General features: G+C 57.2%; 1 protein-coding gene across 2 annotated transcripts; it reads right to left on the minus strand.

Annotated features, from left to right (window-relative positions):
• Positions 1-535: 535 nt before the first annotated feature.
• TLE5 (TLE family member 5, transcriptional modulator) lies at positions 536-9,659 on the minus strand. Of its 2 annotated transcripts, none has more exons than XM_075523879.1 (7): positions 9,380-9,659; positions 8,729-8,826; positions 7,142-7,205; positions 4,687-4,731; positions 3,029-3,091; positions 1,435-1,509; positions 536-773 (listed from the first exon to the last, which is right to left on the minus strand). In XM_075523879.1, exons 1-7 carry the CDS (start codon positions 9,404-9,406, stop codon positions 555-557), a joined length of 591 nt encoding a protein of 196 aa, XP_075379994.1. In that variant the 5' UTR covers positions 9,407-9,659; the 3' UTR covers positions 536-554. The 2 variants fall into 2 exon arrangements, with proteins under 2 accessions (XP_075379994.1, XP_075379993.1); XM_075523878.1 differs by having other exon boundaries at positions 536-776; positions 9,380-9,652.
• Between the last annotated feature and the right edge of the window lie 4,341 nt (positions 9,660-14,000).

Here is a 14,000-nt window from a genome sequence, read left to right on the forward strand (position 1 = left end):
TTAGTGCAGGAGGGGCATGGGGAGGAGCGGGCCACAGGGCCAGGGCAATGCGACGAGATCAAGAGCGCTTGGGGAGGGAGGAGATGGTTTCAGGGCAGGGATCCCAGCAGGGAGTTGTGCAGAAACCGTTAGGATCAAGGGGCATCTTTAAATACCAAGGGTGGAGCTGCGGGCGGAGGGGAGCCACATGGCACCAAGGAGCTGGGACAGCTGGGGGGCAAGTAGCCCCAGAGCAGCCCAAGCCAGGCTCTGGCTCAGCTCTGCAACAGAGAAGGAGTGGGGACTGGGACGCCAGGCTGGGCACAGGGAGAGCACAATCGGCCACACGGTTACTGCTATGGCGCTTGCATTGCTGCGGAGCAGCCCATCCACTGGGATGGCAGTGGGGACATCCCCCAGGCACTGCTGCCCATGGGAACAGGCCTGGCAAGCTGCCACCAAACACAAGCCCCCGTGATTCTGCTGCGCAGCAACTAGAGAGAGATACTGCATCTTGCATTAACCCGCCCCCCCCACCCCCCAGACAGCCCCCTCCCCCCTGCCCCCCATTCACTCTAATCCGATTTCTCCCCATCATCATCTTGGTGGGCATCCCCATCATGGCCGTTCTTGTCCTCCTTGGAGAGGTGAGCCTGGGAGCCCAAGGCTGAGAGCGAGAGGAGCCCAGTGCCGGCACTGACAGCAGGGAGGGACGGGGGCTGGAGGCCCACAGGGAGCGGAGTCAGAGGCAGAGCGAGGGCTTGAAGCTGTGACAGCTGGTGAGCTTGAAGCTGCTGCTGTAGAGAATGATGGACAGACAGGAAGACAAGAAAGGGATATTGTCATTTTGAGTGCACTTGGACCCCAACCCAAAAGCCTGGGCTGCCCAGACAGACTGTGCCAGCAGCCAAGCTTAAACCAGGGACCTCAGGGTCCTGGAGAGCACCGCAGCCTCAGGGTGGGGGGGATTCTAGAGTCCTTGGGCTGTGAAAGCCTCAAGAGAAGACTCAACAGCGTGTCCTCAGCATGACACACAGCCCCTAGCCCACAGGGCATCTGGCCTCAGACTCTGGCATGCTCCACAGATGCAGTTAAAGCCTTCCCGACCTTGACCAAGAACAAATGGTGTTTTCATGTCAAGGACCTGCCGTGGTTCCCGCTCAAAACCAAAGCTCCTCTCCTTGCACCCTGCTGGGAAAGAGCAGGAATCCATGCTCCCCTGCAAGCCCATGCCCGTGTCATAACAAGTCTGGACAAAACCAGCCTCATCCCAGCAGGGCCAGCCCAGCACTCACAGCCTCATCCCAGCAGGGCTGCAGCACTGCACGTGGAGCAGCCTGCTCCCAGCGTGTGGGGCACATCCCCAGGTCATGACTCCCCCGCCCAGCTCTGTCTCAAAAGCCAAAGGCACAGATTCCCATCCCTCCAAACCCAAACGAAACATGCATCACGTACACGGATGATGGAGTTCAGTTCTGGTGCCGTAACCTGCTTAGCTCGTTCAATGGCTCCCAGGACCTGCTGCTGATGCTGGTGTGGAGAGAACAGAGGAATTCAGGGTCATTTCTAGTATCACAGGGAAGGAGAAGAAGGACCCAGCCCTGCTGGGTCTGACACACACGCAGGTACGTTATCTCAGCTGCTAGCACCGAGATGTCAGGGCACAGAGGCAGGCTGGTTAACCCCACAGCTGGAGACACCTGCACACACTTCATTGGTGACAAGGACCTTACACCACTGAGCCCCACGGTAGCGAGGAGCAGGGAAGGAGGCATGCTTGTCTCATTCCAGTTCCTCACCACAGGGTTAAGCAGGTCCCCTCTTACTCCTGTCCTTGTCCCGCTCTGCACAGGCCCAGCAATCCTTGGCCAGAGGGACTCCTTAGAGTGGGCAATGCCTCTCACCCTGCCTCTCCTCTGCTACCCAGACCTGACACAAAACGACACCCCCTAACAAACAAAAGCCCTAAAATCAGAAGCTCTTGGGAAGCTCCCCGCTCCTTGGGACACGTCCCAGGTCCCAGCTGCAGCAGCTGGAAGATGCTGCTGTGGAAGAGCCCAGCACAGCTGCTCCAAACAGGCAGGAAAAACCAGCTGTATCAAGTACTTTAAAAAATAAAGGACAACTGTACTTGCTCCTCTGAGAGCACAAGGTCTCTGAACACCAGGCCTGTCCACTGCACTCCAGCAACTGGATTTTTCTTTCCATCTTGGCACCAGGACAGGGTTGGGGAGGGGGAAGGGGTTGCATCAAGATGCAAAAGGTTTAGTTGTGGCTTAGTTATTAGGCAGCTCTGATCTGATCAGCCAGCCACTTTGTCTTACCTGAGAACAGGTGGATGGGGAGAACAGGTGGATGGGAAAAACACAGCTTGTCCCCCAACCCCACAGCTAACCCAGACCAAGAAACACACCCTCCACCCCACAGCTAGCCCTGACCAAGAAAACAGCCATGGGAACAGCTGTGGAGTTCAGCCTCTGCAGGGTTGTGTGGGGAGATGGATAGATACAGCACTAGAGGTGCTTCATCTTCCTCCTGCCTCAGGCAGCAACTCCGAAGCCCTCCCAATTAATTTCTCAGGGGAGTGGGAGGAGCCCATCAGCTGCATTAATTAACAAGGCAGAGGAACCAGATCTCAAGGAGGAGCCATATGGAGGTATTTTTTTAAATGTCCCCCTCCCCCAGTTAGCCACCCGAAGCTCCTACCACCGGTGCAGAAGTGGCCAATGACTCAGGAATCACAGGTGGGAGAGAACAGAGCCCATCTTTGTCCACAGCCGCTAACAAAGGGGACAGACAGGCACATTAGCCACTGCATAGCACCTGGGGGGGACGACTGCTTGAAGGCCTTCAGGCCAAACCTGTCTTGAAGGGCTCATCCCCACGCAGGGGCTGAGAGCAAGTGACAAGGTTTCCCAGACCTGGGGTGAGGAGCTGCCCGTGCGGGAGGGCCATGGTGCCCCACTACCTCGCAGTGGGACAGGGGCCTCTCCTCCCCCCCCGCCAACACACCCCCAAGCCAGAGCCGAGGCCGAGCCAAGGGACTCACCTCTTGTGAAAGGTAGGGCAGAACCTGTGCACAAATCCCATTTAGCCTCTTGACGATTTCAGCCTAGAAGGCGGGAAGAACAGAGAGGAAAGGCATCAGGCAGCTCAGGACTGACCACCCTCAGCACCGGCTACCCCACCTTCCCCCTCCCCAAGCAGGGCCCGAATCCCCGAACGGCCCTAAGAAAACACACTCCCCCCAGAAAGATGCTGGCAGCATCCTGGTGCCATGGGGGGGTCACCTCACCCCCAAGGCCCCTCCCTACGTAGTTAAATGAATCAATGCTGCTGACTGCAAAGAGCAGATTTTCAACATTCTCTTCCCTCTCCAGGTCCCTGATATTCATTTAACAAAGTCAGGAGCAACCAGAGAGGAAACTTATTATCGACCCAGGTGGGGATGCGTTGAATTACATTTGCCATGCGGACAGACACACATGCTGTGAGAGCCCCACTCTGCCCCAGAGACTGTCTGCTCAGCCTCCTTGAAGTCCTCCTCCCCAAAGGCAAGTGTTTGCCTGCTGCCAGCCTCCCCGCAGCCAAGCTGCGGGACTGGGGCTATTCAGGGAGACCACAGGGACTGGGCAGCTTCTTCACCAGCCTCATACAAGCAGGTGGGAAATTTTGGGGTGCTAAATGCTTTTCTCCTGGGAAAGAGTAAAGCTACCAGCCCTTTGCAAATCACTTTCCAATGGAGTCAAAAGAAATACAGAGCCAAAGGGTTTAGGCATGCACCAAAACCAGCCTAGGGGGCTCCACCAGCACCACAGGGGAGCGGACTAGGCTGGGAGACAGTTCATAGGACAGCAGTGAGGTTTCATGGCTCAGATCCTTTACCATGATGTAGGTTTTCCCAGGGAAGCCAGTCTCATGGGCTTACCAACAACAGCAATGGGATTGGAGGCACCAAGTGCCTTTGTGGGGTGTAGAATTGTGCTAAGAGGCTTATAACTGAGCCATGACACACAGATGACTTGTGACTGGAAGCTGAGGCCAGATAGGCTCAGAGGAGGCTCTTGTTAAGAGCACAGGTAATTAGCCACTGGGGATAATTAACAACTTAACCACCAGTGAGGGTAATGAACAAACTTATCCAGGCTGCAGCAGAGTCTCCATCACAAGGAGGCTTTCTTAGAAGGTCTGCCATTGCATTACCTAATCACAGCCCAAGAGAAGCACTCTCTGGCCTGACTGCAGCAAGAGCCCGGCAGGAGCCAAAGGCATTTTTCATGTCGGGGTGATCACAAGAAGCCTTCCCAGGCACTGGGGAAAGCAGCAGAGCCAGGAACCCACACAGGGCCTAGGAGGAGGGTTGGGAGGGACTTGGGGTCATCTCCTGCCCTTCACCCCAGGCTCACATCTGCTGACCGACTCTGAGCTGCAACTCCACACCCTGCCTGCACTGCCTTGTCCGGTGCTTAAATATCTGTTCAGGACCTGGGGAGAACCACAGCATGCCTGCAGCCCCAGGTGGGAGCCCTCAGTCCAGCACTGCAATCCTGAGAGGGGGAGGTCCCTGCATTTCGAAGGCAGCTCTGACATTTTACAGGCTCATGGCATTTCTAGTTCCTGAAATACCACTGAGTGACAGAGGGCAAAGCACAGCAGACAACCCACCCTCCCCAGGAATTAGAGCACTTGGAAATATCTTCCCCCTACCTGTTTGTGCATTTCAATATTCAGCCCGTAGGACATCTCGTAATACTGTAGAGCAGGGGAGAAGAGAACAAAAGAAACTGTAAGTCAAGTCTCCACCAGGTAAAGAGGCTCCATACAGGAGTGCGGGGAACTACTACTGCTTTCCTAGCAAGGTCTTCTACAAAGGCTGGGCAAGGATGGAAGGAGAGAAGAGGCCAGCCCTAGGAAACAAAGACAGCAGGAGGCAAACACAGACATAGACCCTCTCCAGGTCTAAGGCAGAAGCACCAAGCCCAGGCGGTCCCTGCCCACCCTCCTCCAGCCTCACACTGCTGCAGATAGAGACCTGGGAACTTGCTGACTGCAACACTCCTCACAGACACCTTTCAGCAGTCTGCATCAAGGTGAGAATGACTGATGCTGCTTCAAACCTGGAAAAAGGCTTAGGGCTCCACAGACTTTCATATCCATGGCCAAAAGAGAGGCAGCCTGACTCTACAAGCTTTGCCTGGCCAGTATCCTAAAGCCCACATGGCTGCTTCAGCAGCAAATGGAAGAGATCACAACTGGGCTTCATCGAGCAAGTAACACATCCAGCTGCACACAGCTCCAGCTGTTTGGGAAGAAACTGCGTTAAACCCCCCCACACACACAAAAAAAACCCCGCACAGCAGCAACAGGCAGCTACAGAGTGATCTATTGGCAGGAGAAGCTAATTCCTGACCCCTGGAAGAAGCTGTTTTAAGGCTAACATTGGAGAGTTTAGAAATCTCCTCCCTCAGCTTGCAGGCTGCAATCCTGATTCTTTCAAAGGGAAAGAAAAATCCACATCTGCGCTCATTTAATTCAAGGAGAAGATCACTGGCATTTTGGTACCGACACCACAAGTCTGAGAAGCGCCCAGATTGGTATCGCCATGATCTCAGTCTGCTCTAACACCACTGCTGGCTCTCGAGGCTTCTTTGCATTCCGAAGACTGAGCAGGAAGCAGGAGCCCGACCCCCAAGCTGCTAATTGTGACTTATTCAAAAATTGGAGCAGCTGTAGCAGCTTTGCACATTCACAGAAACCCTCCTCTTCGCTTCCCGTGACTTGCTGTGGTGGAGAGCGACAGCAGCTCTGTGCGACTCCAGCTCAGCCACGCAGATGAGGCAGGAGCTGCTGTGCCTGCAAAGCCTCGAGTGCTGCACAACAAGCAATAGCCCTTCCCCTCTGCTGCCGACAGTAACCTGAGTCAATTCTGGTAGCTGTCAGCATTAAGGGGAAAAAAAATCTCAGCCACACCTGGAGATGAGAGTCTCCATACAGGCTGCAAGGCCGAGGAAGCAATCATTTATCAGTGAGAATGGGGCAGGCTTCCCCATTAAAATACAAGCTGTGACCTCTTCTCCTTGGCCTCAGCCTCAAGTATGCCTTGCTCCCCACAGCCTCAGAGTCTGGACACATGGGTGGTACAGGAGGATGGAGGGGCCAGCTCCCTCATTTCTGGTTTTAAAGTCCTAACTCTCCTCTGAAGAGCTGCTGTATTAATTTCTACATCTTATCTCTTCCTTCCAGGGCAGGTGCAGCAGCTGGCAAGCACGCACCAACCTCATCTTTATGGACAGTAACACAACCTCCTGTTAACTCCTTGATAGGAAAGGAACAGACCACAGCCTTGCCTGGGCCCCCTCCCCTCTGCTGCAAGGGCTCTTCCACATGTGGGAAGACAGAGGCATTACCTGGCAGGCAAACCATCACCCTGCCTGCAAGAACATGGCTGTTTCCTGGCAGATTTCTCTTTAGAGAGTTATGGCTAAGCCTGCTGCCTGCGTGTGGCACCACATCTCACGCCTTTACCAGGCACTGCCCTGGGATTTGCACACTTTGTGCTGGGACACGCACTCCAGTGAGACGTGCTAGCACTTTGCACCGTGGCTCTGCAAGGCTGCTGGGGTTGCGAGAAGGTGCAGAGAGTTTAGCTCTTGCACAGCAGCTGGTTTCTGCTTCTGACTCCCACCAGGCTTGGGGGGTTTCCCAGCTTCACGATGTCTCAGAGCACTGCTTTGTCTTTCACTGGCCATGACTCTCCTGGAGTCCCTAGACGCCTGCACACCAGCACCTTGAAGCTCCTTCTCGGGTGCACAAGAGCTGTCACTTCCCCCAGGGCACAGGGAGTAAGGTCAAGCAGCCAGTCAGTGGCAAGGGCAAGGCCAAGGACACACACACACCCCCCCCCCATCAACACGTCAGCCACTGGGCACATCAGTTTTCTATATCCAACAATTCTCTTCTACTTCCCTGCACTTCAGCAATCTACTGCATGCAGACAACACAAAATATAAAAAAGCCTCTCTTTCAGAAAAGCCAATGCCAGCCTTGCCTAGAGACCTGCTGCTACCCGGGACGAAGGCTGCCCGCCAGGCAAAACCCAGGCACCACTGGAGTCCCCACCCGTGCCACCCACATGCTCTCGGCTGCCAGGGCCGGTCCTTACCATGACGTAGTGACGCTGCATCTCCGATTTCTCACTGGCTAGTTTGTCACATTCCAACTTCAAGCTGAAAAGCCAGAAAACGGTAAGAAAACGACAAACAGGAGGTGAAAGAGTTGATTGCCACAGAGCAGCTGCTTCCCGCATGGCCCCATCCTGCCCAGGCTGGCTTCTTGGACACCACTGTCCAGACTCCAAGGGGCAGTCGGAGCTGGGCCATGCTGTGCTGGCACAGCGGCGACCACAACAGAGCCCGCTCCCACCTTCCCAGCCAAAGTCCCACCAACACACGTTCAGGAGAAGCAGCACAAGGCTATCCCACTAGCTGGACACTGACCTCCCCCAGGCAAACCCTTTCGGTGGGAAGCAGAAAGCTGGGCAGAAGCAGAGGTGGCTGCCTAAGGAGGGGTTTGCCTTTCCTCAGCTGATCGCTGGCAGCTGGGGATGGCTTCTAGCACAGGCCTGTCTGCAGCACTCAAGAGATGCTCCAATTCAACTTCAAGACCAAACCCAGATCCATTTCTGGATGGTGGGGGGGAGGCCCAAGTGCAGCACATCACTCCAGAGGAAAGGATTTTTTTTCTGTCTCCTAGGTTCTTCACACCCTTCAGAGAAAGTGCTGCTGCTCCCAGTGTTTTATGAGACTCCAACTTGCCAGCCAAGCAACTGCAGCCAGCATGTGCTGCGGTTTTATGTTTCAAACAAGAAACAGCTTCACCTATACAAAACCTGCTTCTTCTTGAGCAGATTAAGTCCAACGGGGGGAGTGGGGGGGATAGCCTCCCTTCCAGCAGGCATGTTTCTTGGGCTCCCCTACTCCCTCACCAGCACTGCCCAGAGACACGGGGACACCAGGAAACAGCCATTTCCCAGCAGTTTTTCTGCTTGCTCCTGCCAGGCCACCACCACTGCAAACCTGTGACCCAGCCGCCCAGCGGAGCCCAGGCTGGGGGAAGGCAGACGGGGAAGTTGCAGCCACATAGCACTGAGGCATGCGCCACAACCGGTGCTTCGAAGCCTGCCAGGCCATGGCAGAGGGCATCACTCAGTCGATTTAACCCAAGAGCTTCACATTTATTTCAGACATGCAGGCACACACACAAAGCAACAGACCGTCACAAGCCAGCTTTTGGGTCACCAGAAGTACTTCCACACACACCCGCAGAAAAGCGGAAGCTTTTGGATTTAAGTGCTCCCTGCAGCATTTGCTGTCCAAGAATGGCAGCCAGCGAGAACTGAGGGAAAACTCCCAGCAAGACACAGGAGGCCTGGCAAGCCTCCACACGGTCCTGGCTGAGCAGTGCTCAGTGGAAAGACCTTGGCTGGGGAGGGAAGACACACGTTCTCCTCGCTGGGCTCCCAAGTGGATGCGACTAATCCCCTGCCTAGAGGGGATTCTCAGGTCCTCCTCTAGCCAAAGGTGACCCAAGCTACATGACCGGGTCCCCTCCTTGGCGTTCCGTACAGCGCAGCAAAGCAACGAAGCAGAAGAATCAGAGTGATTCTTGCGTGTCGTGCCATCACCTGCCAGCCCAGCAGAGGCTGCGGGGCTGACCCGGGCCAGGCCCGGCGGTGTTTGGGAGCACGTACCTGTGATATTGGGCCTGCAGGAGCTGGAACTCATCCTTGATGCGGTCGCAGGAGTCGGAGGTCGTGAACTTCAGCTGCTGCGGCAGGTGAGAGGAGCCCTTGAACAACAGGAGACAGCGCTGGGCGCCGGGGGCAGGCAGCCTGCCCGTCCCACCCGCTCAGTTGCCCCGAGCCCCCCCTGGTCCCACCGCCCCGGGCAGGGCCGGGACGCCTCGCACCGGGGGCAGAGCCCCTGCAAGGGCAGGCCGGGCCCGGGGTCAAGGGGGCCGGCGGGGCATCCCGGGGGCCGGCGCGCTCAGGCCCGGGACGCGCCCAAGGTCACCCGCGGAGCCGCTGGCGCCCGGGCCCTTCCCCGGGCGCTGCCTCCGGCCCCAGCCGAGGCGGCTTCGCCGGCGCGGGGCCCGGCCGGGGCTGCGGAGCGGGGAGACCCCCGCCCCCTCGCTGCCGGCGAGGGGAAACGCTCGGTCACCTCGGCCCCGCCAGGGCCGCCACAGGGAGGCCGAGCGCTCCCCGCGCCGCGCCCCCGCGCCGGGCCTGCCCGCCGCCCCCGCCGCCCCCCGGTGCCCGGCCCCGCCCCGCGGCCTCGCCCCGCGGCCTCGCCGCCGCCCCGGCCCTGGCCGCGCGGGGCTCCCACGCCCGGCCGCGCCGTACCGAGTGCCGGCTTTGTGGAAACATCATGTCAGGCTGCGGCTCGGCCCCTGCACGGAGCGGCCCGGTGCCGGTGCCGCCGCCCAGCTCCCGCCGCGGCTCCCCGCGCCGCCGCCGCCTTTGTCCGCGCCGGGCCCGGCCGCCCCGGCCCCGCGGCCGCCCCGCCCCGGCCGCGCCGCTCGCCCCGCGCCGCTCCCGCCGCCCCGCCGCCGGCGCCTATTGTCTAATGGCGGCTGCGGCTCCGGCTCCGTCCTGCGGCTGCTCGGCACCACCTGCCGCCGCCGCCGCCTCCCCGGGCCGGGCGGGCCCACGGCCGCCTCCGCCCCCGCGGGTCCCCGCCCCCGCCGCGCGGCGCCGGCGGCCGCGGGGACCGGCCCGGGCCGGGCTGCGGGCGGCCCTGCCCGCTGCGGGCGGCGCGGGGCTCAGCCGGGCTGCGGGAGCCGAGCGGGGGCCCGGCTCCCCCGCCCCGCTGCCGGGCGCGGCGGGGCACGGGGCTGGGGCGGGACGGGCCTGTCCCCCGGCGGCGTCTGCTCCCCGCGCCCTCACCCTCCCTGAGCCCTGGCCATCGCAATCTGGCCCTGGCCGCACCCTCCCGGTGCCGCGGGCTGCCGGGTGTCGCTCCCCTTTCCCCGGGCCTCCCCTCGCCGCCGGTGCCGAGGCAGGACCCCAGGCTCAACGCCAGCCGCGGCCCCGCGGGGCCCGAGGTCCGAGGCGCAGCCGGCTGAGCCACCGCAGCAGCTCTTTGCGGAGGCCTTGGCTTTACCCTGGACCGGGGTGACTCTGGGACTGACGTCTGGCAGAGGTTTGCAGGGCAGACCTTGGCGCCCGCAGGCCCTGGCACCAGGTCACGGGAGCTCGGGACAGTGCTGGGTCTCGCTGCGTGATGAAGCTTCTGGCCTTTCGCAGCTCTCTTGCTTCGAAGAGCCTTGGCCTACCCAGTGAAGGTAATTCCTGTGGCTCCTGGCATTGCATGCTTATTACATGGTGTTGGAGGGAAAGGGAAGCTCTGCTGTTAACGAAGCCACCGCTCCAGTTTCTTACAGGTTCTTAAACCTGATGTGGCACCGCAGGATCTGAACCGTGCTGGCAATGCAGGGAACGCCATCAGATGCGGCTCATTTTCACATCCTTCCCCAAGCAGGAGAACAGGGTTTGTTTACACAGGGGTATTGTTTTGCTTTATTTCAACCCTGCCTTTGCTGAGCATGAGGGAAGGCAAAGACAAGGGAATTCACCTGCAACTGGCCCCAAACAAACCTCCCATCTCCAAACAATGGAAAATTCTGCTCTGGATCCAAACTGTGGTCCTAAACCTGCTGCCTGAGGGGTAGACCCTGCAGTTTGTGTCCTGGGGGATCGATTGCATCCCCACAGAGAGCAGAGAGGTGGAGAATTTAGCCACAGACTTTATTGCTGGAAGGACTTTGTTGCCATGGGGCCCCTTGAAAGCCATGCACGCAAATGTGCCTGAGCTGAGGCGGGATCAGGTCCCTGGAAGCCAGCCTGAGAATAACAGGCAGGAATACGGCTGGCGTGTGTGAGCACACAGGGAGCTTTCATCAGTTTCAGATGCTGCTCTGTGTCTATCTTTAAAAATCAGCACATTTTCTGATTAAAACCCTACACATCATGACTCCAGCAATGCGGGCTGGGCTGTTGTGGTATTTATTTTTAAAGAGAACAATATAGCAGCTGAGTTATTGTGACACCTCCTGCATATTGTGCAGTAGCTTTTTCACTTCAACATCTCCATATTAGTGAAAACTGTGACAGCTTCATGCCAAGGATTATTAATAGTGCAGGCAGGCTTTATGTCCCTGCAGCATAAGGGTTAGAAAACAGGGTAGACAGTCTCCCCCCAGCTGGTCAGCATCCTGGTCCCCTTTTTACATGTGACGAAACCGAGACACCCTAGCTTGGGCTTTGCACAAGGGCAGTGAGATGCAGTTTGTAATCGGTGTGTGCAGGAGACCAGACCACGTCACGGCTGTCTCCTTGCAAAGCTAAGGCCTGCCTCTCTGGTGAGCTCTACCTTTAGTGGAAGGCACTGGAGCAAGTCTGGAGCATGTCTTGTGTTCCCTGCCAGGCTTGTCATCTTGCTGCCATGTGGGGGAAGGAAGGGACAATGGGATGCAGAAGGGTTTGGCCCTCAGCTAAGTGATGGTTCAGATATGCGGTGCCTGGGTTGAGAGCTTTACCATCCCTGGCCCCCAGTACAGAACAGACTGGCCTTGCAGGTAAGATTCCCCACTCCATTATAGGAATTAGATATCTATTATAGAGATGATTATGTTAAATGTGGAAGAAACGTGCAGCATGCAAATGCCGTACTTTAAATCACGTGTTCAAAATCAGGGGCTGTGGGCTCTCTCCTGCACTCTGCAGTGGGAGTGCTGGTGCAAGGTCCATCACTGTGAGCCCATGCATGTGGCCACTGAGAAGCTTCTGGGCTGGGCCAGCTCATCCCACGCGGAGCACCAGAGCTTGGGATCCTCTTGCATGGCTGCTGCCTGCAAGGTTTGAACCATTCAGACCGCTCCTGCTTCGTTTGCAAAAGGGCTCCCGTGTTGTTCTAAGAAGTTATTCCTTTCAGTTAAAAAAACCCTTTTGAGTATATGTGTGGGTCGGGAGTCTCATATTTGCTGCTAGTTTTGAAGAACAGATTATGTGTATTCCTGCAGCAGCTAAAGACCTAAACCACAATGTCAACTGCCCTGTGCAGCATGTTGTACATGCACATAAGAAGAGATGGCCCCTAAATACACGGCAGGTTGTTTCTCCCATTTTACAGACGTTGCCCATGTTAGAGGTGCTGAAGGATGATCTGGTGCGCTGTGCCTGCAGAGCGGTTGCTGTCTGTTAATATCTTCCCATCCAGAATATTGCAGGGGTTGGTCATGATGCAAAGCAGGATAAACTTTGAGATGAAATCTCCAGGGTGGGTGTCTTGCCTTATCAGTCCCCTCAGGTAAGACGAGGAGGGCAGCCGGGGCCAAAGGCACGTTCTTGACCCAGTGGTGGCTGCCTCTTGGCACAGCTACGTATACACTTTTGTGAGACACTCAGGAATATCTGTCTGCCTGCCAAGCCGGGGAGCATCTCTGCTCTCCTTTTCCAGCTCACCCCTTCATTGCTTGTCTAGATATTATAATTTCTTCTTTAACTTGAATTAATTTTTTTCCAGTTGAGATAAAGCAGCGAAGTTGCCATGTAGCAACCTGAACAGGTATTCCTAATGATGGTACTGCCAAAGCCGTGAAGCATTTGTCCTTGATACAAAGAGGACCGGGCTCTTCCTGTGGTTGATGGACTTTAAACATCGGTAATAATTACAAGAGTAGATTGAACTTCCCAGAAGATGAGGCAGAGGCACTCTTCCCAGGTCCCAGACTGCCAGTATGAAGCTTTCCTTGGCTCAGCAGTGCACACCCTCCTCAGCTCTGCCATGCAGCCCCCCAGCTCAGACCCTGGCCTCCAGAAAGAGCTCGCGGTGCCTCTCCGAGGCACGTGAGAGGGGGAATGGCTGGGCAGCCGCACTGCCAGCTCGCTGGCAGCTTTGGCCCCAGCTGGGCTCCCCAGCAGTGGGGGGCAACAGGAACGTGCATCTCAAGTCTTCCCTTGGTCACAGTGAAAGCTCAGGAGCCCTGCTCACACTGCCCTGCGCTGCCTTCCCCTCTCTTTGCAACAACTCACAGTCGCTCCTGTCCAAGCAGGAAATGAAATGTTCCTTTATTGGCTTTTATGTTGGCCACAAAACGTTCCGTTTTATCTTTTTTTTCCTCGCCTTACTTTCTTCCAGGAAACACACTAATTTATGGTATAATCTTGGCAAACCCCAATCCAGGGGAATACAAACTCGCTTGTGCCTAGTAAATGACTCTTTAATGGGCCTGTCTCCAGCTGGGCAATGTATCTGCGTCTGAAGAAGGAGGAATTATAACCTTGCCTAAGCAGTGGGCCTGCATGTGTCAGCAGGGGTGAATATGGCCTGGGCATGGCAGCAAAACAGCGCGTGGAGGACCCTGCCTCAAACACACCCTGGTAAAAGGAGGGGATTCCCACTGCCCACCTCAGACCTGGCCCAGGAAATGAGGGTTTTTCCAGTGCAGGAAGGGAGCTCTGAGCACATGTGTAGGAGCTCTCCAAGAACCAATGTTTGTCTGCTACGAGGCTGTTTTACGGCAATGTTGGAAAGCTATAGCCGAAGCGGATGGATCCCCCCCACTCGCCCAAAACCTTGGCCAGGAGCAAGGTCATGCCAGGCTCTCGCTGCACCCAGGACTGGGGTGGCGGTTGGGCTGAGCTTGCAGGTGGGTTTCCAGGGAGCGTGTCTGCTCCTAGGGAAGCTGGACCGTCCTTTGGAGGGGCCACAGAGGGCAGCCAGGGACTTGGCTGCTGACGTTGACAGCTTAGTCGAGGGCCTGACGCTGCACGGGGACTTGGTGCGGGAGGCTGGCAAAGGGGTCTCCAGACCAGGGCGACCAGGACACAGGGGTAGAGGAGCCACTTCCACCTCTCTTGTGGCACCCTGCTTGGCATCAGCCTTCCAGGGAGGAAGGTGCTGTGCCTGCCTTTAGCATCACTATAAGGCACTGCGGTATGCATGGTGATCTCGCGGCACGGC

Source organism: Mycteria americana, chromosome 24 (genome assembly GCF_035582795.1).
Source record: "Mycteria americana isolate JAX WOST 10 ecotype Jacksonville Zoo and Gardens chromosome 24, USCA_MyAme_1.0, whole genome shotgun sequence".
NCBI classification, from domain to species: Eukaryota; Metazoa; Chordata; class Aves; order Ciconiiformes; family Ciconiidae; genus Mycteria; species Mycteria americana.

What these genes read in the sequence shown, in the direction of transcription:
- TLE5 (XM_075523878.1), bottom strand. Translation starts at nt 9,406, where the DNA reads ATGATGTTTCCACAAAGCCGGCACTCG. An exon ending in CTGCAGGCCCAATATCACAG is followed by an intron (nt 7,206 to 8,728) that starts GTACGTGCTCCC and finishes CTGGCTTTTCAG; the next exon opens with CTTGAAGTTGGAATGTGACA. An exon ending in TGCCCTACCTTTCACAAGAG is followed by an intron (nt 1,510 to 3,028) that starts GTGAGTCCCTTG and finishes TCTCCACACCAG; the next exon opens with CATCAGCAGCAGGTCCTGGG.